The 24,787-nt window shown below is 35.9% G+C and overlaps 4 protein-coding genes across 5 annotated transcripts in view; 1 reads left to right on the top strand and 3 right to left on the bottom strand.

The window, feature by feature from the left end:
- Positions 1 to 4,523: 4,523 nt before the first annotated feature.
- On the bottom strand, positions 4,524 to 11,668 carry snx5 (sorting nexin 5). The gene is made up of 13 exons (XM_079856066.1): positions 11,508 to 11,668; positions 10,704 to 10,808; positions 10,384 to 10,494; positions 10,056 to 10,177; positions 9,835 to 9,958; positions 9,226 to 9,321; positions 9,038 to 9,143; positions 8,855 to 8,930; positions 8,482 to 8,521; positions 8,294 to 8,380; positions 7,775 to 7,934; positions 6,757 to 6,842; positions 4,524 to 6,024 (listed from the first exon to the last, which is right to left on the bottom strand). The coding sequence occupies exons 1-13, from the start codon at positions 11,541 to 11,543 to the stop codon at positions 5,974 to 5,976; spliced, it is 1,200 nt and encodes a 399-aa protein (XP_079712192.1). The 5' UTR covers positions 11,544 to 11,668; the 3' UTR covers positions 4,524 to 5,973.
- Positions 11,669 to 12,136: 468 nt separating this feature from the next.
- Positions 12,137 to 24,787, top strand: part of mgme1 (mitochondrial genome maintenance exonuclease 1) — a gene marked incomplete at its 3' end in the record, with an annotated part of 29,615 nt that continues 16,964 nt past the window's right edge. The window contains exons 1-4 of one of the 2 annotated variants that reach the window (XM_079855877.1): positions 12,137 to 12,839; positions 12,911 to 13,133; positions 13,355 to 13,487; positions 14,705 to 14,836. In XM_079855877.1, coding sequence (XP_079712003.1) covers positions 12,320 to 12,839; positions 12,911 to 13,133; positions 13,355 to 13,487; positions 14,705 to 14,836 — 1,008 coding nt within the window. In that variant the 5' untranslated portion in view covers positions 12,137 to 12,319. Of the gene's footprint in view, positions 12,840 to 12,910; positions 13,134 to 13,354; positions 13,488 to 14,704; positions 14,837 to 24,787 lie in introns of those variants that run through there. The other variant, XM_079855878.1, reaches the window with a different exon arrangement.
- Positions 14,849 to 18,900, bottom strand: LOC307149531 (glycine N-acyltransferase-like). The gene is made up of 5 exons (XM_079855884.1): positions 17,915 to 18,900; positions 17,601 to 17,717; positions 17,401 to 17,509; positions 17,175 to 17,301; positions 14,849 to 15,493 (listed from the first exon to the last, which is right to left on the bottom strand). The coding sequence occupies exons 1-5, from the start codon at positions 17,987 to 17,989 to the stop codon at positions 15,097 to 15,099; spliced, it is 825 nt and encodes a 274-aa protein (XP_079712010.1). The 5' UTR covers positions 17,990 to 18,900; the 3' UTR covers positions 14,849 to 15,096.
- LOC307149533 (glycine N-acyltransferase-like protein 3) lies at positions 19,648 to 23,229 on the bottom strand. The gene is given in 5 exon segments (XM_079855886.1): positions 19,648 to 20,937; positions 21,082 to 21,203; positions 22,664 to 22,783; positions 22,881 to 22,988; positions 23,075 to 23,229. Coding segments are annotated over 5 exon segments (825 nt in total). The 5' UTR covers positions 23,150 to 23,229; the 3' UTR covers positions 19,648 to 20,537.

Here is a 24,787-nt window from a genome sequence, read left to right as displayed (position 1 = left end):
ATCCAGGGGACAGCTGATTGGCTAGAGTAGAGTCAGTCAAACCGTTGCGAACCAATCGAATTTTGTTCTCGTAAAAAAAGGCTGGTCTTTTTGACTCGACTGGGAGTTGTAGTTTTTTGTCACTCGTTTTTCAACAAGGGTTTAAAAAATTAACGTCACAGACTTCATTTGACTACAGTACCAAACTATTCACTTTAACAACCTTTTACGCCACCAGTCTGGTTGCTTGCCTGTATGCATTTTAATCATTCCTTTTATTTATTTATTTATTTATTGATAGCCTATTTAAATAGGCCTATTCAGAAACATAGGCCTACATTAATTTATTATTTTCAGATAGAATATGAATTAATTTAATTTTCTTCAAATACAGTTTTGTTTTTCCCCATTTGTATCTCCCATGAAAATAACAATTAAAGGATTTGAAAGTAAACATGGTGTGGAAAATTAAGAAATAATACATCGCTGAATATTTATATAATATTAAAATCCAACTTCATGGGGACTGGTTAGACTCATGAACTACCATTTTTAACATTATTATGAGACCTAAAGGAAAGGTAGTCAAAAGACCTGAACTTAGGCTGTAGGCTACTAAGTTTAAAGCAAGGTGTGAATTATTTATTGCTAAAAGTGAATGTCCTTACAGATCAATATAGGATCAGTCTTAAGCCTTAAGCTTATACCAAGACACTCAGTTATGGAGCTGTTTACTGAACGGAGAAAAAAATCTTAATATACTTTTGAAAGGTTAGTCTTTGGTGTGGTTGTGTGTGTGTGTGTCACATTCATTTGTTTAGCAACGGGTGTGGTTTCCATCTGCAAGAATGTGGCATATTAGTAGAACTGTTTTAAAACCTTTCAAATTGTACATATTATTTTATATTATAAACACAACATTATTTAATTATAATTAAGAAATTCTGTACAATTCACAGCAGGAAAAAATATGAGGACAGATTCATATGCACTGAACACAATTTTAAGGAGTGGATGCACATTCCACATTAATTTCTTTATTGTGCAGTAACGTACTCACAACATCAAATTGAACAAGAGGGCGTTGAAAGAACAAAACAGTATAGCAGATTTACCTGAATGTAAGTCCAAACCTTTTTATGCCTATCCTGAAAAACACCTCTCAAGTAATTTCCAACATGCTTTATATTTAATTATTTCATAGATCAAATGTATTTTTTTTTCTCTTTGCAGCACATACTTCTATATAAGCATATTCTCAATAGGGACACAAATATGCACTGCCTTATTCAGACTTGGTTCCCTTCTTTATAGTTACATAATCCTCTGAGACTGTTGCCCCTACAATTATTACAGATCACACATGCTTGAAAATTTTATATTGCGAGATCTAAGATAAATACATTATCCTTAAAAATCAAATAAATACCCTAATATTTCCAAATGTTTATTCACCCTTAGGTTAAAAAAAACAACTGTGCCCACAAAATGCTTCATAATTGGTTCATAATCGTCTTGAGTTTTACAACAGGTCCCATATGCATGTAAATGTTAGAAATATGGCATGGAACTAATTGACTCACAGATTTATCGGTCAGCCATTCGAGGTCATGTCAACGTGGTCTGTTTGCTTAGTGAGTGAGAGAGTAAGAGCTGCAAGTAGCACATGGCCTAGAAAAATGTGTCATTTATTCATTGCTTGTTTAATAATGCCTAACCTTAACGGTACATGCATATAAATACGAAAGAATATTAACATTAAATGTTACCATTATTTTATATACAGAAATATTTTCAATTCAGAAATCAAGTTGGAAGCCATAGGCTAATGAATATTCAGGGGAAAAATAAGACGTTTTTGCATTTAAACACAACAAACAGTCTGCAATTTAAACGTCTTGTGCATTTTTAGTCTAGAGCACAGATGGAGCCCAGAACATTATATTACCTATACCTATAAATGACTGGCAGTGTTCAGCTGTTACTGTATGTTTGATGTCTGTTCAGAGTAAACAAAACTGCTTCTCTATATCTTCATCAAGAGAAGTACGTGGACAAACTGATCTGCTTATTGAAGATAGGCCTATTTGCTGCTGTGCCTTAGCCATGCTAACTTCTACCAAGAGAGCACTCGTACCTAACCACCACTTCTGTCTTAATGGACTGAGAGTCCAGAACAGATGCCCTCCATTGACTTTAGAGAACATCATGGAATACTTCAATGCACTTTAAGCAACTGAGTTTCTAACTATACGTGCTGTCTGGTTTACAGCATATTTTGTCTGTTAGTGTGAACGCTCTTATGAGTTGGTTTGTAGTGTCTCACTGGGTAGCCCCGCACATTATGAAATCCCATTATAAAAACACGCTCCTTATTGTTCAGGGAATATGTAGCCAAATAGACATTGAAAATATATACTCATAAATATCTTATTTTTTCGCTGTGATTGTGAAACGCAGCAGTTTCGCATTTATGTCACTATCAACTTCACTATTGTTTCTTTCGTTCATTTCAAGATCTAATTTCGGTCCACTTAAAAGAGTAAAATATTAAACTGCAATCAACCACACTTTGCAAATACCAAGAAGTGGCATAGCCTATAACATCAACTTTACCTGAGGCTATTTTTAAGTGATTCATTGCATTTTTCTCTCTCTCTCTCTCTCTCTCTCTCTCTCTCTCTCTCTCTCTCTCTCTCTCTCTCTCTCTCTCTCTCTCTCTCTCTCTCTCGCGCTATCAAAAGTCATTGAGGTAGGGCCGGGGAACCCATTTTGGCTCCTATTTTGTGCAGGTGCCGTAATTTTGACACATGTGTACACAGTACAAGACACCCTGACCCAGAATTCTGACATGTGATTGGGAAATAAGGACAATATTGAAATTCTGTAGAAAAGTAGGTCCTTAAAATGATTTTGGATTGTGGTTAAAAGGAAACTGGGACAAGTAGCCTATATAAAGATTTAATGGTATCGTAAGTGCACAATGAAAGTCTAGTATGACTGGAAAGTGGGTGGAATTGTATTGGATGACCCAATTAACATCTTATATTTCTTTCAGCTGTATTGTATATGTAAGGAAGAATGTACACTCAGTCTGTGCACTTCCTTTGAGGGTCCCGAACTCCCTGTGGGGGATTGCTTTGTTATAAGATCAACAGACTGACATTATTTCATTTTATCAAATAAATGGATATTCAATTTCTGTTATTTTATTTCTGAAATTCCTTTATTATGTGTTGACTGCTAAATGACATGAAATACATTAAACTACCACATAAGTTAGTTTAGGGACATGATACAAAATTATTTGAGCACCGAACATTATTATTATTTTTTTAATCAGAATCAAGATTCTGTACTCCAGACAGGCTTTTAACTATGCACATTATTTAAGATCCAAACTAAATATATATAAAATGTCAGATTTAATTATAGGAGTAGATGTTGTCTGGGGGGAAAGCAAAGGGTTAGTCTTTCATTTATTTGGTGTTTAAAGTTTCAAGGGTCAAAGGACAACATAGTGGATAGTAAAAAAAGACCATAAAAACTGCTAGTGCTACTAGGTTGTTTATCATTGAATTTCACACCTGATCTAATAGTCACTGGATAGCTTCCAGATATACAAATGATGAGGAACTCTACACTTATGTACAACCATTCAAATGCAAAACCACAAAATTTCCACCTCAACTGCTGACATCAACCATATCTATTGTGTGTTTTGGAAGAGCTGACCCACATCCTGACTGAAATGAAAACATTTTCCCACTTGTTTGAAAGTCCAGCTTCCCTCTTCATTGATTTAACAAATTAAGCTTTTTGTTTTTTGGCAGAGCATGGCACAGTGGTCTGCCCCTCCCCTATAATTATATAATATTAATGAGCTAAATACTTTCATCATGAGATAACTACTTTTTTTTCTTTTACAAATATTTAAGTCATTGTGTCTCTGGGAACATTAGCTGAACAACATCCAAAAATAATGAGCCATGAAGTCTAAATTAAGGCATGAAGACCTGTAGTTCAGAGGCCAATGACAGGGAAACAATCCCATAATGGAGAAGTAACCAGTTCCTCTTCTCATCGACAGAAAAATACGAATCAGTGGATAATGTAATGAGCCCTACAGCCCAAAAGTGGACATCAACTCCAGATCTAAACGCAAGGAACGAGGAAGACACCGGGGGAAAAAAAACTTCAGTCAATGTGCTTTTGGCAAAAGGGAATGAGGAAGACAATGCAGTAATTGTGTCAGATAATACCATTAATTGATCTCCAGCTGTGGTGGCATCTATAAAATATAATAAAGCCTCCTCCAAAGCCATTGGTAAGGAGCTTTTGTTTTTTTTAGCTGCTAGCTTTTTTTTAATCTCTTAATCTCTGATGTCTTATATTTAGCATTTCTCACAGGAAGCAACAGTAAAGTGACACGTCATTGAAATACATAAGCACTGACACCCTCTGGTGGAAAAAAAGGCTAAATTAAAACATTAATAACTGATGTTTAAAATACCAAATGTCATTCAATGAACAATGAGACTAAATGTGAGAATATGTAAGTTTATAATCATATAACCTTAAGGTAAATCTTCACGTTGAAATTTAGACCACTCAACATCAACATCTCATGTATAAAAACTCACATTTACATCATCATAAAAAAGGAGGAATGAAAAGACATAAAAAGACACAAAATGGGAAAGCAGGGCATATTCATTTTCATTATTGCAAGTTTTCATAAAAATGATGATACTCCATATGAAAACACTTTTTTCATCGATACAATCACTTATAAAATTTGTCGTCTGAGTTTGCACATCATTATAATAGTGCTTTTACAAAACAATCTCCATAATAAGAACAGCACAGTTACATATTTTTGTGGCTTTACATAAAACCAAACTTTACACATATATTGGTCCACTGAATTTAAATGTAGCAAGTCTTAAACTGTTAGTAACAACATCAAGAGAAAACATTTAGTCAAGTAAAAAAATACATTTGAATAAAGAATGTTGATTTATATTTGATAGAGAAAGGGTGTGGATGCAAACTATTAAACTAAATTAACTAATTTAAACTTAAATCAGAAGCATTTTTCACATGACTCATTAGGATCTGACTTCAGTCATCAAAAAAAGGATGAGTTCAGGGAAAACATGCAGCTTGAGGAAAACATATATGGAAGCATCATCTTATTCATGGCTGCATAACCTTTACCATAAAAACTTACTAATAGTCACAAAACAAAGAAAGTTGTGAGATTCACCCACACAAACCAAAAGAGGACATCAGAGTCAGTCTGCAATTTCACAGTCCGTCCTTTACGTTTAACATAAAAATAACCAAATGCAATACAAAAAGTGCTGTTTTTGACCCTGACAGAGTGTAATTTGACAGAATTTGAATGTAAATTAATGTCAACATTCCCATGGTGCTTATATTTTTGTCTAGTAATCTTTGACAAATTGAGTCGTGTCTTTAAATGAGTCTCAATTGAAAAGAAAAATGTTATGAAGATATCTGAAGAAATCCACACTTCTGAGATTTATACTGCTCTGTCATCACATGGCAAGTTTTATGAAGTAGTTTTTGATTAGTATGCATCAGCTTTCCAGTGTGACAGCAAAAACCAGATTAATCCCATTTAAAGGTACAAATTGCGATCAAAAACAAAAGAAAATCATGTTGTGTGCTTTTGTTTCTTCTGCATAATCTGAGCTAAAACATCTCAGCTAATGCTTGTCATGTTGGTGATCATATTCACTGCCCTCAGTTTGGTGGCAAGATTCAGGCAGTAAAAACGGGCATGAGAAAAAAAAATATATAGTGTAAACATGGAAGAGACATTGCTGGTGGTGGCTCTTTTTTACGTTTTAGAGTGATTACTGAACCACATTAAGGACATTTGAAGTAGGTGCATCCAGGTTCCCCTCTATTGGGTTGGTAACAATGCTAGGAGCTCAAGATGGTCCAGTGACCTCATCGTGTGGGTCAGTTGCCTTTGAGCATCTCAATGCTGCCTTGCAGAAGGGACACACTGTTCTGTAGTGAGTTTAGAGAACAGAGAACATGACAGAGTAAAAGAGGGAGAGAGAACAGATGGAAGAAAGTCAACATGATGGGCCAAACCATGTTAAAAATCAAGGTTCTCACACCTACTGATAAACAGATCCTCATGAGTTTCCAAGTCGATCATATTACTATATTTACTATACACCTTACTCTATTTTAAGTTTGTTTTTTTAAATGATAAACATTCATTCATATGTTAGAGCTGAATATATCTAGAAAGATGTACACTACCATTCAAAGGTTTACCGTTTAAAGGTTTACAGTAAAAAAATAATAACGTTTTCTATATTAATATATTTTAAAATGTAATTTTTTACTGTGTTGGCAAAGCTGAATTTTGCAACATCATCATCATCTTCAGTGTCACATGAAGATTTCTTATTTTTAATATTATTTTTTGTTGAAAACAGCTGTGCTGCTTAATATTTTTTTAGGAAACTGTAATACTTTTTTTTTTTCAGGACTCTTTGATGAAAAGAAAGTTCAAAAGAAGAGCATTTATTTGAAATATAAAACTTTCGTTTAATAGAGTACTGTTCAAATGTTTGGGGTCAGTAAGAATATTCCTTGCTGCATAAAAGTATTTATTTCTTTTAAACGGTAGTGTATAATTACAACTTTAAAATTCTCTGATTTACCAGATGTTCCACGACTGTAAGAACATTTGTGCCAACTGGACACATGACACTTCATCATCCTCACCTTGGCATGTTTTATTTCCAGCTCAGTCATCTCGATCAAGTTCTTACGAAAGGCTATAACACGCCTTGCCTTGAAGCTGGTGAGCTCTACAAACACATGAAATCAATGTAGTAGGTAATTACTCACTTAACGGAACTTCACCTAAAACAGAACCTCTTGTATGATAACTTTTTAGATACTTTCTAGTTTCTCAACAATATTCTTCCAACTTTCTATGCAATAAACCAGCATAAAGGCACAATTTTTGCCTTTTGCCTGAATTGTGTTTTATTCTTAGATTATTACCATTACTATTTTTTACTATTACTATTTTTATTTTTATTTGTTTGTGTGTACAGCACTTTGGTCAACTTCTGTTGTTTTTAAATTGTGCTTTATAAATAAACATTGTATTGTATTGTATTGTAATAGTTCATAGAGTTCATAGAGATCACTTCTTGCAGAATTCAAACCTACATTCAATACGCATTCTGATTTCACGCAGTCGCCATTTTGAAATCGAAACTGAGGCTCCGGTGGGAAGAACCCCGGAAGTAAAGATAAACAACAATGCCTTGGACTACCAACCTGAAGCTGCTGCCGCGATTTACACTATTGGATGTTAATATCCAATATATCCTATATTGGATATTAACATCCAATAGTGTAAATGTATATAGTTCATTCCTGCTTCTTTTTTTACTTTCTGAATTATATATAAAAAAAATATTTTATTTATAAATTAATTTCACTGTATATAGTCTAAAGTATGAAAGAAATGTATGTACAGTTTTAGAATTGACACAACATCATTAAACACAACAATACGCCATCGCATTCACGACTCTCCTGTGATTAAAGGCGACACTTCCGGTTTTCTTCCCACCGGAGCCTCGCTTTCGATTTCAAAATAACGGCTGCGTGCAATCAGCGTATTGGCTACCTGCCTGGATCTATAAACACCATATTAACTCTCAAACTCAGACCATCAGAGTAATAAGAGTAATAAATAAAAAGAGGTTTTGATTGTAAAACACACCTTTCCTGCCAGAATCGGAGAGCTTGTCAAACTTTTGCAGACACTGCTTCTGGTTCTCCTCAGCCTGCGCGATGTCCTTACCCTTCAGACGAGCCTTGTCAAGAGCTTTATTGGAATTCTCGTAATCGGCAAGTGCCCGTGCACGTCTATACAAAAGGTCCTTAAGGAAGCAATGGCATACATTATTGATAAACTTATAATTCGGATAAATCAACTTATTTGAGTGTTAGTGAACAATGACCCAGGGTGGGTTCTCTTTACACAGTGGCAGCCAGGCGAGCTACAGTATTAGATTGATCAGATTAAGAAGAAATTCTGTTGCTGTTAGAACCAATGATGTGCACTTGAGGAACACAACGATGTGCATGTCTGGCAAAAAAACCAAGGCAGGTCTGGTGGGCAAAAATGAGTTTCCACCCTACAATGAACACATTCTGGAAATAACTATAAAAAATACAATCTAATATGCTTGGTTGAATTATACAATCCATAAAATATACAACTGAGGGAAAGTTTCACCTTAGCAGCCTGGATGTCCCTTGTGTAGTATCTTAACAATTCTGTCAGCTTGAGCTCTTGATCTGATGCCACCCTGTCCTCCACTTTCTTCAAAACACATACATGACATAGCATGTTACTTATGATCTTCCGAACATGGCAGCAGTCGGTTTGTAGGTTGGTAAGATAAATCATACAGAGATACTCACTCGAAGCTTTTCAAACACGTCAGCACATTTTTCTAAGTGCCTGGAAGGAGAACAAAGATGAAGTAAAAATGAAAAATCTTACATCATCAAGCTTCAACACTTTTATGTATTTGTTGTTGTAAATTCTGCTGCTTTAAATGTTTAAATGTAAATAATATAAAAATAACATTGTTTACATTTTTTGCAATGGTGCAAGTGAAAAATTTGTCAGGGTAAGTGGAAAAAAAAAACCTCTAATAAATGCAACTACTAACTTTACTAGTTTCACTTGCATATCAATTAATTATGCTATGCTGCTTAATGTAGGAAACATTTGTTGCTGTTCTTTGATAATGCTGTTTTTATGGCAAGCAAGATGAAATACACTTCTCACTTTTTAAAGGCAGGGTTGTTGTCTGCAGCAGTGCTGTTTAGAGCCCCAGAAATGTGGTTATAATCATCAGCAACATCTAAAAAAAAGAAAGACAATCTTTTTGTAAATATGAATATCTCTTAGCATAAACAAATAGCCAAACCGTTTGCAGCCAGATGATTTGTTTGGATGAAATGGTCTCACTTTTGTGTGAACGGGTCATTTTCTCAGCCTTAGCAGCGGAATCTTTGATCTTAACGGAATAATCCAACAGAAAAGTCTTCTCCTGTTCAAAAAACTCATCAACCTCCTGCAAAAAGAAAAGAATAAAAAAATTGGCCTATCATGACATGAGACAGAACACTGCTGCCTGTTGTGATTGACACACTGACCTTGACCCCTGAGATGAGGACCTCATCAGCGGTCTTTACCATGTTCTTAAAGAACCCACCAAACATTTCCTTGGCATTTTTCCTCCTTACGGTGAGCTAAACAAATGAAAAGAGAATTCCAAAGTCAAGCACAATATGAACCAATCAGAAGGCAGAACCATAGTGTGCACTCTTTATCGCCACTGGCTGAGATCCAAGAAGGTCATCCGTGTTTTTGTTATCATAACTGACACTTATCAGTGCAATACAAGACTTGCAGAGTTTTAAGAGACTTACACTCACTCACTCACTCTCTCTATTAATATTATATATATATATATATATATATATATATATATATATATATATATATATATATGAATCAGCAAAAAACAGCTGTCCAGTCAGAGACAGTTTTTGTGCTAAACTAAGCAGGAAGTGGCCCTCCTCCCCTCCCCTCCCCTCCCACTTTATCTTCTGCACTCATACTCCAACCTCTATCCATGTCTGTGTAAATTGCCAGCATTGCAACTTCTCAGGAAATTAACAATGCCAGCAGTCCCTCTCACTGTCTCTCTGTTTCCTGGTCTGTGAAGAACAGGACTGGCTTAGACAAAGCGGAAGACTCACATCCTGGTCGTATTCCAAGAATATCTGGAAGTTTCTGTCCTTGCTGAAGACGGGGTGGGAGGAGAGTCGCTGAAGAAAAACTTCATGAACCTGCACGGTCTTCTTAAAAACAGCGAGATATTCTCTGAAATGATAATTATACACATTCAAATGTCAGTAATGCTACAGTACAACCTATGTGCAAAAAAATATATAAATTTATAATGTAGAATTTGACTCACGCCTCAAGTTCCTGCTTCATTTTGGCATATTCTTCCTTTGTCATGCTTGATTCCCCCTCTCCCAATTTATGCATCTTCTCCCGGGGACCCTCAAAGTCAGGTTTTGGTGGGGCGGGAGGAATCTAAGGAATATCGACAAGGGAGGAAGGAAGAAAGTACACTGTAAAAGCAAGCCAATTCAGTATGAGGCTACTTGGCTATTCCAACCATGTACAATGCAAACAGAAGGTCAATATAGAAACTCTTGGTTTGCATGTTGGTCAACAGTTGCCTTCTGTTGCTGGTGATGAGCATTCATAAATCTAGACGATATGGCTTTTAAACTTACAATGAGGCCAGCATAATCCTCAGTCTCCACAATTGTGTCATGGAGCCAGATGAAATCTTCGTGCTGTCGTGGCACAGAAAATTCTGGCTTCTGAAAGGAACTAAGTGTGGTCTGAGAGGAAGTGAAGAGCAAATTGACAGTATGAGTCAATGAGTTGATCTAAAACTGCAGAAACTACATCAATAGTATTTGACAAAACAATCACTGACAGACAGTCAAACTACTATAGATCATGGTAAGATATCAATAATACATAACGCATGTAAGCTACTCAAGCACTTACTTATTTGAATGGCTGCAAATTTGATCTGTTGGCTCACCTTGGTGTGGACGGTAAATTTGACTTTGTCACGCTCACAGAGGGCATCAGGAATATCGATGAGGAGAGATGCATCGTGGTTCAAGTCGACTGATACAGAACGCACCTATAAAATAAAAAGATTAGTTAAAAACTCAATCTGACAAATCAAGAAGAGCGCTTTAAATAAAGACTGAGAACTGTAGTTATGTCTTGTCTACTGAATGGATGGGGGGGGGGGGTGCAAATAAATTAAAAATGTATATTTTACTCCTCTGTCTATGCCATAGATTGTAATATATATATATATATGCTTATGAAACCATGTTGGTAAAGACATTTTTTTATTCAGTCACCTATTCAACAAAACAGCAGTTAAAAAAAGCAGTTAGAGAGACTTCCTCAAATAATTTCTACAGAAAAGAGACTGTAGAATAATAATATACATCATTCGACGATTCATTTTTACCTATTGACAAAACAAACACAACTAATAACGCATTGGCCAATATCACAACAATATAATTACACTGCCAGCTAAAATATTATCATTATTAACAAAGAGACAGACAGACAGACGGACGGACGATAGATAGATAGATAGATAGATAACGTTAGATAGACTATGACACGAAGGCGGCTTTAAAACTGTGTTGCCGTTGTTATTGGGGAACACAGCTAGTAAAGAGTCAAAGCTATCAGTGAGAGACAAACGTGCGATTACTCACTATAAAGTACAAAACAGAGCTGGGCGGTTAAGCAACCGAGCAAGACGAGTGCTTAAAAGAGTCTTCACTCTATAATAGAGAGATATGGCAACACTTACCTTCTCCTTATCACTGTCCTCTGATATAGAAGTCATGTTCAGAAGATATTTCACTTATTTTATCTTCTCAGGGTTGTACATTAAACTGTACTTTTAACTTTCCAACTGCTGCTCGTGCTCCTCACTTTCCACTCTCGCCTGTCACTGTGGACATCCGGCTCGAATTTTTTCTGGCAACACGTCAAAATAAAAGTCTTTAAAACTTTCTGTTGTCCATGTTGTGACTTGTTTGAAAGAAATTGTGTTTCTACAGCTGATTCTCACAAGTCACATATCGTCGTGAAAAGAGAGAAAAAAACATATTACATACCCAATTTATAGAACAATAATAATATTTCATAACTTCATTAACAACATGTGATGTGACTTGTGAGAAGCTGCTGTAGAAGATGTAAAGTGGACGTGTAGTAACGTGTTAAAAAGCTTCGAGTAATTTCAAAACAATTGTTTATTGAATTTCTACTTCAGAACGTTGAGCCTGTATGTAGAACTTATGCGTTTGCTGTCAATTAAATACAAAAACTACTTTCAAATCCTATTCCTAAAAGTTGCATTGTGGGAAATGCTGTTTTATGGGAACGTGTTCAACGTACGTTCGATGAAGTTCAAACTACAATTACCATACAACTACCATAATTCCCCAGCAGATCCAGTTCAAACTGCGCTCCATTTGAATCTGAAATGTAGTAACAGCGTGATCGCTAACTTTTTTTTGGTTTATTTATTTTACTATATCTATCAATTTTTCAAAAGCATGAGAAAGTAGATGTAAACATCCCCATAGAAACCGGATAAGAACATTAACGTTACGTATGGCGATAACAATGCAAGTATTGAAGCTATTGATACAATGCAAGTGTGCGAGATCAATGGGCTTCCCCTCTGGTCAGTTCTCGCGTGTGGACAACTTTTCAACCAGCTGTCAATGGCGAGCACGCAAAAAGGTCAGTCAATACAGCACAGTGGACACAGAGCGCTACTCGTCTCTGGTGCGCGCGGTGTTGTCCTCAAAAACCAGCTCCCAGACTCCTGCGAGCATCGAGGATGAGGACTGTCAGCTGTACGGACCTGTAATAAGGTCCAGACCGCCTTCACAACAGCCCAAAGTACCTAAAAACCTGCATCCACTGTTAAATGAGGCCAAAGGTCAGTCGGAATATGTGCCAGGACCTTTGGCTCGTATAACATTACAGAGGGACTCTAATACATCACCTAGTGTGACCCGAATCCTACAGAAGACCATGCCACCTGACCAAGCCTTTTACCTGGAGAGGTGGAAGAGAAGGATGATTGCTGACCTCGGAGAGGAAGGATTTAAAGAATACAGCTTGAGTAAGAATATTTATTTTATTTAATTGAATATTAAAATAACTCCTCCTCCTAATTAATGTGTTGTGTTTTAGACATTTTCAGACAAGGACGGCTGTTCCATTCTGCCATTGAGGACCATTTCACCCAGGAAACCCCTTCTAAAGAGGACCCTGAGCGCCCATTGGACGTGTCCGGATTTGTAGAGAGTGCATCTCATGTGCTGAATGATATAACAGGAGTGAGAGCTATTGAGAGTGCTGTGCATCATTCTACTTTACAGTACGTGGGGATTGTAGATTGTATTGCCCAGTACAGGTGAGATGAATTCCTTTGAATCAAAAAGTCATATAAGAATTCATAATCAGATTCCTCATACACTTTTTAATGTATTTGAATCCTGGATTTTTTTTAATAGAATCATGTAGGCCTATTCTTGATGCTTTCTTGCACATATTGACATTGTTATTCATTCATTTTTTATATGTTGGTCATGTTGAATTGTCCCCTAAAACTAAAGTTCATCTGCTTTCACACAGAGGTTCATTGTGTGTCATTGACTGGAAGACCTCTGAAAAGCCTAAGCCCTTGCTTCGCCATACTTATGACAATCCATTACAAGTAGCTGCATACATTGGAGCCTTGAACAGTGACAACAACTACAGCTACCAGGTAAACATTACTATGACCCCATTTACACCTGGTATTGAGATCTGAAACAAATATATGTTAGTTAGGCCAGCAGGGGGTCCTAACGCCCCAGTATAATGATGCAGACACTATACTGTCACAAAAAAAAAAGCACCGCCCTTCGGATGAGACGTTAAACCGAGGTCCTGACTCTCTGTGGTCGTAAACAATCCCAGGATGTCCTTCGGAAAAGAGTAGGGGTTTAACCCTGGAATCCTGGCCAAATTTTCCCATTGGCCTCTGTCCATCATGGCATCCTAATCATCCCCATATAAATACTGATTAGCTTCATCACCCTAGCTCCTCTCCACCAATAAGCTGGTGTGTGGTGGGCGTTCTGGCACAGTATGGCTGCCACTTCACATTGGTGGTGGTTGAGGAGATTCCTTCCTTCCATATGTAAAGCGATTTGAGTGCAAAGAAAAGCGCTATATAAATGTAACAAATTATTATTATATGCACAAGACATCACAGAACTACATTTTGCCTGATGTCAACATGCAGTAACACAGATGAATTAATGCAGGTACTTGAATGAGAATTCAGCTTGAACTATCAATTTTGTGCTAGGATTGGAAAAAAAGCCTGCTCAGAAAGAAGCGAAATGATAAACAGATGACATAATGCGCCAACTGTCGGTACTTTACATATTTTTTTCTCTCCTAATCCGTGCTTACATACTGTATATCCCCCCCAAAAAAAAACTGTTCTCATTTACAAATTTTCTGTCAAAATATGAAAAAAGATTATGATATAGTGACTGACTACATGTTAACCAGGCCAGCAGTCCAAAAAGTCACTAGATTTGTCACTTTTCATTAAAAAAAGGTAAAGGGGTCTAAAAGTCACTAAAGTAGAAAACAGTTATTTTGAATTGTAATTATTTAACTGTATTTTTGATCAAATAAATACTACTTTGATGAGCATAAGAGACTTCCTGAAGCATTTAAAAAAATCTTACCTACACTAAAGCTTAACAGTAATGTATGTACCATGTATACTATGTAGTCATAAAATCGCTCCCCTCACAATCTTTTTGAAAGTGGTCACATGTTAATACCCTGTGTAAACACTCTTGTCTGACCACTAATGAACATCTTATTGCCAGGTATATACAGGGCCTAAAGGCATTTACTCTCTTTAAATGACTTGACATTTTCCATTGGAGTCTTCCATCATGTTCTGTTGTTTACACATAGGTACAAAATGGTTTAATTGTGGTGGCCTACAAAGATGGATCACCCGCACACGCTCACTTCTTGAACTCACAACAGATTAAGCCATTCTGGGAGAAATGGCTGCTTCGACTAGAAGAGTATGCAGAAAAATAAAACGGCTTACAAATCAAGCTGATGCTACACAATGTTGTAAATGTTTGTTTTACATGTGATATAAAGAATAAATAGTTGTGTTGTACACATTTTATTGATGGAATGGATTCCTTATTTAAATAAATCAATTGTTTTGGTTGTTGATGTAGATTTTGTTTTTAAAGTTGTACTACATTATATCAGAAAACAGCTTTTACATAATACATAGCATTTCAGACAGAAGCTAAACAATTCTGATTGGTTGTTCTGATATGGCCCAATTAAAAATCATTAAATACAAACCAGGCTGCCTTGTAATCCGGTTCCTCTGTGAAACCCAGGCTTGTAAAGAGCCTGTAGGATAACTGGTTCTCCTCCTCTATAAAACAGTACACTGGATAGCCTTGAGAGTGGAGTCTCTTTGACATAACGGTGACCAGTGCTTTTGCATAGCCTTTTCCTCTGTGTTCTGGAACCGTGTACAACATTCCCATAGCACAGGAGAGATAAGTTAATATCCATGCTACTGGTCGATCATCCTCGTCCAGGACACAACAAGAGGGAAAGTTCAAAATCATATTCTTAATCATTACTTTGCTGTGTTCACAGCCAAACTTCCAGGTACTGTTAACTAGTGCAAGATGAGACTCGTTGAGAGAAGACAGCTTCAGTGATAAACTGCAAGAAAAAGAAAACAAATTTTAGTTCAACCTGATATTCGTCACTAAAGGCAGGCTCACACTACAGAACTATGGGGCACACTACACAACAATTTATCTTGTCGCCTTCTGGTCTTAGCAGCGCTCATACGAAACAACACAACGCCGAAATGGTGCACAAACTACAAGATCTTTGGCCAAGCGGCAACCCCGACCAACAACGAAAAATCTTTTTCTCACATGAATACATGCGAGACATTAGAGAGCCACTCATGCTCGCTGCCCAAGTCATATGTACAGAAAAAAAGATCATACAAAAAAAGAAATTTGGCCAGAAATACACGCAGGTTGGAGGTCCATGTCGATTCAGCAAAAACTGATGGTAAATAAAATATATCATAATGTTAAGTATAGAGCAAAAACCACTTATTTACATTTTTTAAATATATTTTTTTGTTAGATTCTTAGTATAAAACAATTATGATCAAATTGTCGCCTTTTATTCATGTATGTTTAGGTGCATGATATCATCAGAGCAGTTTACCATGTTGTTTCATCACTCGCACTACAAGATCACTTGGCGATAATATCAAACAGGTTCGAAAATTTCGCAACGTGTGTGACTGCTGGAGACAGACTCAGATCAGGTCACTGACATGCTCATATTTGACGAGCTTAAGCGACAGCAACGGGTTTTGTCACAGAGCTTGGAAATCTGTCTGCGACAGCGAAATCCAGCCCAAAGTCCTGTAGTGTGAGTGTGAGCCTGCCTTTAGGGGTCACACTTGTGAACCTTGGTGGTCAATACAGACCAAAGAAAATAAGGGTAACGTTTGTTTTTAATAAATTATTGCAGTATATTTTGTTTAATATGTTGTATTTTTAGGGGGGTTTATGGTACTAGACAACATAACCTCTAAATTATACACTAAAATAATACAAATATGAGAAAAACTAGATTAAAATGTTTGAGACAAACTTTATGTTGGCCATCCAGAAAGTTTGTAGTTGTTTAAAAAGCTTTAAGTTTTAAGTAGTTTTAGTTTGTTAAAAAGGTTTTTATAAATCCAATGCATGGAAGGCAGGTTGGTGTCATCTGGTGGGAAACGTAAAGAAAATCACATACAATACCATTGTGCACTAGATGCCAATATAGCCTTATACTTATAGTTACTTATAAAAATGGTTTCAGGCATTATCCCTTACTTTTATTAGGTTTTGCATTGGATATACATTTTAGATATTATCAAAGAAGACTACTTCATTGTGGCTTATTTGTAGACTGTACTCAAAAATTGCTTTGTATTTTCAAATTTCCCATTCATATCCAATGGCATTCATTTTTGACTGTTAAGATCATATGTCTGACAATTTTTTAAGACCATTTAACCTTTTCTAATCATGTCTACAATTTTTTTGTGTTCATATGTGGCACAAGTTTCGTACCATTTCAATGAAGTAAAAAAAAATTGAAAATTCAAACCATAAACTTTTCATTCTAAAATTACTTGACCAACAGAGGGTTAAGAGTGAGATACAATGATGATGACAACAACAACCGAAGAGCCATTAAAAGGTTACATGTTTCGCTTACAGTGCTTGTACTCAGTGACAGATTACTGCAACATAGCTTGAACTATGAACTGCCATAAAACTGTGTCTGAAGTGTGGTGTTAATGATTACAGTGGATATACTTCACCTATTAATTTGTGAACATTTTGATGGCTCTCGAAGAACCAACTTGTGGCACACTGCTTCTTTCTTCATGGGTACACCTCTGTTTATAGCCACAAATTCCAGCATCTTTTCATGATGAAGCTCAGCGGCTTGAGACAAAGATTTCAATGGAAAAAGAGTTTGAGACCATTTCCGTGATTTATACTAATGTAAAAAAAAAAAGAAATTGCAAAAAGAAATACAAGTACCTAAGCAAATATACATTTTCCAGTCAATGACATCTGTCTGTGCCAGCAGGTCTCTGAGGTAGACATCATTTTTTGAAAACACAGTCAAGTCTTTGAAAAGGTCTCCTGTCTGTAGAAAAAAAGGAAACGGGTTGTTGAACCTATCCTAAGTATTGTGAAATTTCCAACCAATCACTTAAATTTTGTAATATTCCTTATACCTCACAGATTTCTGGTTTAATGAGTACCACTCTGAAGTCTGGCCACAGGTCAACAAACACACTAACAGGATCAGCTCTCTGTCCAGTTCTGTTGAGTTGAACAATACACCCATATACCTATATGTATCCAGGACAAAATAAAATATTATATAAGTTTACTGCTAACGCTGACAGTTGAGTTGCATGTATACCTAAAGTAAAGCATTCTATGAATTTTAGTAATTTTTTTGTCATAAGTTTGGTAGCAAACTTATGCTGATGACATGATCATTTGAAGGTGAGCTACTTTATTAGCTCAATAAATGCTTTCAAACCTGCAGCGAATGTGGAAAGTAGTTTTTAAGGTCTACTTCCAGGGTTTTCAGATCCTCTGTAGTCAGCTGACGCATTGTGAGGGGTCTCTTCTTTCGGCGTCAGCGTGTATTGCTCGCGCAGTGCATTTAAAAGCCTCCCACCCTAAGAACAGACCAGGTTTCAGGGTTGCCAAGTCCGCTGTTTTTCACGGAAATGGGCTACTTTTGAACTGTTGCCGCGGGTTGTTTTTTCTTTTGAAAGTTAAAGTTTTGACATATTGCATAAATTGTGTTTGACTGAAATGCTTGTATTGAAATATTTGATATTTCACCATTGATAAAACTGTGCTAGATTTGAAGTTTTGTTAAGTAGGGTCACTGGTATAGAGCCTTTGAGCTGTGTTTATTATGATAGTGCTTTCATTTTATCTAGGCCTACTACCACTGACCATAAAATGTGTATTTTCGGTATGGGAATGAATGGCACAGACAGGCCTATTTTGATTTTTGGTACGTGTTCATTTTAACGCAGAGCTGGCAACCCTGCCCAGTACGTAGCCTACTACCAGGAAGGGATTGCTTTTTATGGGTTTGTTAAGTTAAAGTTGAGAGTTCACAAGTGCTCACGCAACGCAACGCATTAAATCTACAGCACCCAACGTGGAATCGTTCCCGGATCGGGACCTTTATTTATTTCCTTTGTGAACAAAATTTAATTAGAATAGTTTTATATGAATATACAACTTATAGAATAGACCATATACTATATATACATTTATAGAATATTCCATATATGTGACAGGTCAAAGTCCTAAAGTCTTCAGATAATGCCTATTGACATCATGAGCCAAGTAATATTGTTTAACACCAATTACCAGTGTGCACATTAACATTATCATGTATCTCAAAAAAAAGATTAATTTAATTATTTATTTCCGTAGTTCATATAGCTTTACTGCTTGAAAGTCTTTGTAAAGTTAAATTAAACTGTCGTCTTCCCCTGTATAAGTAAGCATAGCCAGGAGTCGCATTGGTGTGACGTCAACTGCCCTCTTTGATTGATTGGCTAGAGGAGGAGCTGTCAATGTCAATCTAGAACTAGTGGACCAATGGTGACACTTAAGCCCGCCCTAATTTATACGAAACTGGAACTGCAACATTTGGGAAAGCAAGCGCAGAACATAGAAAGACGAGCGAAGAGAAAAACAGCACAAGCGTACAAAAGAGTAAAATATGAGCAGAAAATGCAAGAGAGCACAAAGTACAGAGTAATAAAACCAAGGAAAACATACTTTTTAAGAAAGCATGACCATAAGTTTAAGTTTTGTGCAAAATAACTTTTAATGCGTTTAAGGTTTTTATTCATGCTTGTTATTTCTTGATTCACGCTTATTATATTTTGATCCGTGACCACGTTGTTTGCTATTCTGATAATTTTGCATTATGTTTTTCAGTTTGTGCAATATATTTTACATGTGTTTTTAAATTTTTGATTCACAATTATTTTTTGATCCGTTGCTGCAATACTTTAGGCGGGAAATTGATCCCATACTTTATCAAAATCAAACTTTTGCTCGAAATGGCACACACTTCATTCATATTACCAGATTTTTGTCAAATCAACTACACACTGTTTGGCAAAATGAAAAGCACTCATCTTTAGTATGCTTTGACATGATACTAAAATAGTTCAAATTGTAGAAAATTCTTCAGATTGTTCACATGCACAGAAATATTTGCAGATACACACACATGCTGTTGAAACATTTTTATTTTTCACCAAACAAGTCAGTGCAACATATGCACAGCAGATATCTTTACATTGGACTAAACAAAAATATGCTCACAAAAAACAGTAAACTAAAAAAGATTGAAGTGTTAACAATTAACCATTGAGGTGTTTGGCCAGGTGGCACATGTATTGGCCAAGTCACTCATACAGTGTCATTTTGAATGGCAGTGCTTTGAAATGGCATGTTAATTTATGTCAGATTGTTGTGTCTTATGCAGAGAACCGTGTTCAGTGCATTTAAAAAGTGCCATTTTTAATTGCAAAATGTGTGTAAAGCAGAAAATGTCTTTAGACTTTTGGAGACTTGAGAAGAGGTTTTGCTCTATGTGTGTCAGTTTAAACAATTGTGCTGTGCATGTCATTTTAGTGTGTTGTTAGCAATTGTAAAAAAAACTGTAATACTTGACATGACACAGATTTCCCCTAACATGAGGCAAGTCATTACCCTGGCCTATGCGTGCGTAATCGTCAATTCTGATGTTCAAATATAAGTTTGGTGGTTTACCAATGATGTTTTCATTCATAAAACATATTTATTGAAAGTTCTAGAACACAATGTCATCATCAAAATGTGTAGAAAATGTTACAACTAAAATAGATATTTTTGTCATGACTGCACCTTTATGTAATCAGAGTTGCAAGGGGAGGAAAAGTTAAAGTTTTTGATTAAAGATTACAAGAGCATATGAATTAAAAAAAAAAAAAATGACGTGCACGAATAAATCATTTATAATAAACAATGCCATTTTTATAATAAACCCTTCCATTAAAAAATGAGAATTGTCAATTTTGATTTCATGCTGACATTCAAGGAGGGTTTTTTTCAGTCACATAGGAGTAATAGTATTCATTCTAACAAATGAATTCGTACCAGTCAGCCCTATAAGAGCAGTCCTCTGTAAAACCAAGGCTTGTAAAAAGTTTGTAGGAAAGCTGATTGCATTCTTCAATGAAACAGTAAACAGGATAGCCCTGAGAATGGAGCTTCTTTGCCATTGTAGTGACCAGGGTTTTGGCATATCCCTTTCCACGGTGCTCGGGTAGAGTGTATAAAATTCCAAGTGCACAGTAATCATACAACAGTACCCAGGACACAGGCTGGTTGTTCTCATCTGTAATGCAGCATGTGGGGAAATGGCTGATGAGATTCAGGATGTTCCTGTAACCTTCGTCATTCCCACCAAATTTCCAAGTCTTGTTAACTACATCGGCATGTGACTCATTCAGGACAGACACTCTGGTCTCAAGGTCTCTGAGGAAAGACGTGAAGATTTTTAAGGGAAAATTTAAAGCATTATCAATCTTTTATTTAAATGCATATAATGCAACACAAATCGATATTTACGAGTTCATGACATAACCTTTTAAAACAGAATAAATAGAGGGACCATCTTACCTGGTATCAGGCAAATGACTGGAATCAGATAATATCATAAGGTGCGCTAAGGAGAAACCTTTCATATTGACACCCCGAGAAGCAGCAATTTCCTTCAGCATTGGCGAATGACGTGTATCACATCCTAGCATTAATGTAATTAAAATAACCAGAAGTCGCATTAATAATATTATATATAATATAAAATTGGAGGAAAAGACATACCTCCTATTAACCCTCTGATGGTCTTTATTTATGTCTACACTTGTGTTTTTTGGGGTCTCCAGAGGCCCCAGACAATAACATTTAATTTTGTAACAAGATAATAGGTTTTTTTTTTTACAAATATAATTTTATTCTGTTTGTTAATGTTTTTACTCAACATTTGTGCAGTTTTTGGAGAATTTAGGATATCTTTTAAATTTCTATAAATAAATAAATAAATATTTATTTAAATAAGCTTTTTACAAAAAAACTGCATTTGATGTAAAATTCACTTTATAAAAAACCCAGATTTCTAACTTTCATTCATGGGGATAACATGGATCATTTTAAATGGTTTAATGTAACATTTATGCCCATTTTTTGGAAAATGCAGCATTAAAAAAAAAACAACACTTTAACCACTAGATGGCTATAGAGCTCCACTATATGCTATTTGCTATTTGACTACCTGAAAGATATCTTTTCACAAGTTGGATTCAGTTGGATTCATATCTAAATATTATAAAATCACAATTTTTTTTGTACTGAAAACCCCCCCAGTTTTTCAATAATGTTACATTATGATTAGAATCAAGGTTCAAATTCAATGATTAGACACATTGTCGATGTGCCAGTGTCACCACTTTATATTTGTAGTGGTTCTGAATTTTGGATGATTTTATTTGACAAATTATAGCCCTACAAATGTTCCTGTGTGTGTGTGTCAGTGTCACCAATTTATTTTTGTGGTGGTACTGCATTTTGGATTATTTTATTTGACAAATTATAGCCTTACAAATGTTCATTGTGTGTGTGTGTGTGTGTGTGTGTGTGTGTGTGTGTGTGTGTGTGTGTGTGTGTGTGTGTGTGTGTGTGTGTGTGTGTGAGTGTGCACATTTTCAATGTGTCAGTGTCACCAATTTATTTTTGTGGTGGTACTGCATTTTGGATGATTTTATTTGACAAATGATAAGAGAACAGTTTTTATAGTCTCAAAAATGTATTCCTCTATGTGTGTGTGTGTGTGTGTGTGTGTGTGTGTGTACGCGTGTTGTGAGCAAAATAATTTAGCATTGTGGATGCTTTTTGAATTGGTGGAAGTGTGCCACTTTATTTCTGTCATTTCTGTCAAGTCTCCTGAGCTGCGTTGTTTTTTATTTTGATGATGAATTTTGTCTATTTTGATTGCGGGGTCTCCAGAGACCCCGAAGACCACGAGTGTCACAAATTTTGTCACGCTAACATAAAAACAGATATCATTCCAATTTAATTTTTTTTTTTGTAGATCTAGAAAGTGTTGAGAGCTGTAGAAGGTTTCATACCATTTGGACAAAGGGAAAATTTTTTTTTAATTTGAGCAAAAGTCATTTGCGGGTCAAAAAGACCCCGAAGACCATCAGAGGGTTAAGAAGTATGTGCTCCAGTCAATTGCATTTTCCACAGTCAGCATTCTTCTCAGGACTTCTTCATCTGTACTGTAAAGAGTCACCTTCTTCACAAAGTCCTTTGCTCGATTTTTCTAATGATTTCAGACGAACATTAGTGATGTTGACTATAAAGTGGTTTAGTTTGACAAAGTTTTGGATAGTAGGCTATTATAAACAACGCAATCTCACATTTGCATCTGGTCGAACAATGATAGTGGTAAAAGCTGGCCACTTATCCACCAATACTTCCAAAGTGTGTGGTTTCCGTCTGTTCATAGCAAAAACAAACCCATAAACCTAAAAAAAAAAAAAATGCGACAGTAAAATCATTCGCGGATTACCGTGACATAAAATAAACATATATAGCCTATAGGCCTTCTTACCTTTATGGATTTAGGCAGATGCGCATATAAAGTAGTTTCTGCTATTTTTAACTCATCTGAATTTAAAAATTTCATGTTGCATATAAAATCAGTCAATTCTTTAAAGTGAAACTTTTTTTGGCAGAGGTGGCAAATATGTCTTATCCAGACCAGAACAATAGGCTTGTTTGAGATGCGCCTTGCCTCGCCTGAAATGTATGCGAGAGTAGGCGGCTGCAGCGAGGGGAGGAGTGAAAAAAGTGCAGGCAAGACGGACAGATCTCTCTTCTCGCAGTGGATCTGACACACCTGTGAGAATTAGGCGGATATCGCGGGATTCACGATATTCACGCTCGTGCACGGTGTTTTTTATATATATATATATATATTTATTTTTTATTTTATTATTATTATTATTTTTATTTTTATTTTTTTATTTTTTTATTATTAACCAATCAAAATCAGGCTTACAAATTAATGTTAACAATATGTGCCTCCAATATCAAAACAATTCAAACATACATAAATGCCAAATCAAACATTGAAAACCTCCAAGGCTTGTCTTGTTTTTATATCTTTCAAAGCTTTTTTTATACAGAGTTAACTGCTTCAAAAAAAAAAAAAAAAAAAAAGGTCTTACCTTCATAAATCTACACATGTATAAACTGTATAAACTGCTTGGCTAAAATAATTAAACTGTTATACATCAAGTCTCTTTTTTTATCCTTCAATATAACCCCAAATCTAATCTCATAAAATCCTAACACTGGTGATTGAGAGTCCTTTTCAAATAACCACTTATGAACCGAACCCCAAAAGGATTTTATATAATTACAATCAAAAAACAAATGCTCTAAAGTCTCCATCTCCAACTCACAGAAAGTACAATTATTCTTATCAATATTAAACCTTTGTTTCAGAAACACATTACAGGGATAAATACCATTTAATATTTTAAAATTAGTTTCTTTAGCTTTTGGTGGGATAGGAAGAGTGAGGTATCTGGTTCTTAATATACTTATAATTTCTTTAGAATAATCTTTAAGCATATTTTTTCTTTTTAATGGTAAAGGGAACAGTTCAGAGGTAAGGGCTCCCATTATCATTTTATTTGCACATGTTCTCTCCTTAAAGTTCAGTTCACCTAGGCTATATAAAGTGCCGGCATCCGCGCTTCAACAACCTCATAATGCCTGTGGAATTGCCTTAATAACCATTGAAAATTGTTTCTTTGTACACTTCACATTAAATGTATTAGTGAATACATTGTAATTAAAAAAATTCCCACTTGAATCCATCAAATGTACAATAGACCAGATACCCCTCTCCACCCACTCACAGTGACATTAAAGACATGAAGTTGTATGCAATCCTTACCAGCACTACACACTGACCCACTCTGTGCTCACCTCCCAGGTCAGAGTTCTGGCCGCTGGAAGTTTTTCAAGAAAGTAGTCACGGTTAGTTTCCGGGGCCTCAAAACTGTGCGTTTTTACGTGAAAAAATTATATGCGTTTTAAAGCTTGATTAATTTACATCACAAAAAACACTTCAGACAAAATTCATACCTCAGTTTTAATCGGCACTATTTTCTTTCCATTTCTATCAATCCGCGCTGCTGTCAACGTCAGCAGTGCGCACGTTCTGATCAGCTGTTCCATAGTGTTTACACCAGGGTTCACCAATCTCGGTCCTGGAGGGCCGCTGTCCTGCAGAGTTTAGCTCCAACCCCAA

Source organism: Squalius cephalus, assembly GCF_949319135.1.
Source record: "Squalius cephalus genome assembly, chromosome: 21".
In the NCBI taxonomy this organism is placed as follows: domain Eukaryota; kingdom Metazoa; phylum Chordata; class Actinopteri; order Cypriniformes; family Leuciscidae; genus Squalius; species Squalius cephalus.
The sequence above is the reverse complement of the archived record's forward strand: the minus strand, read 5'-3'. Positions and strand labels throughout refer to the sequence as shown.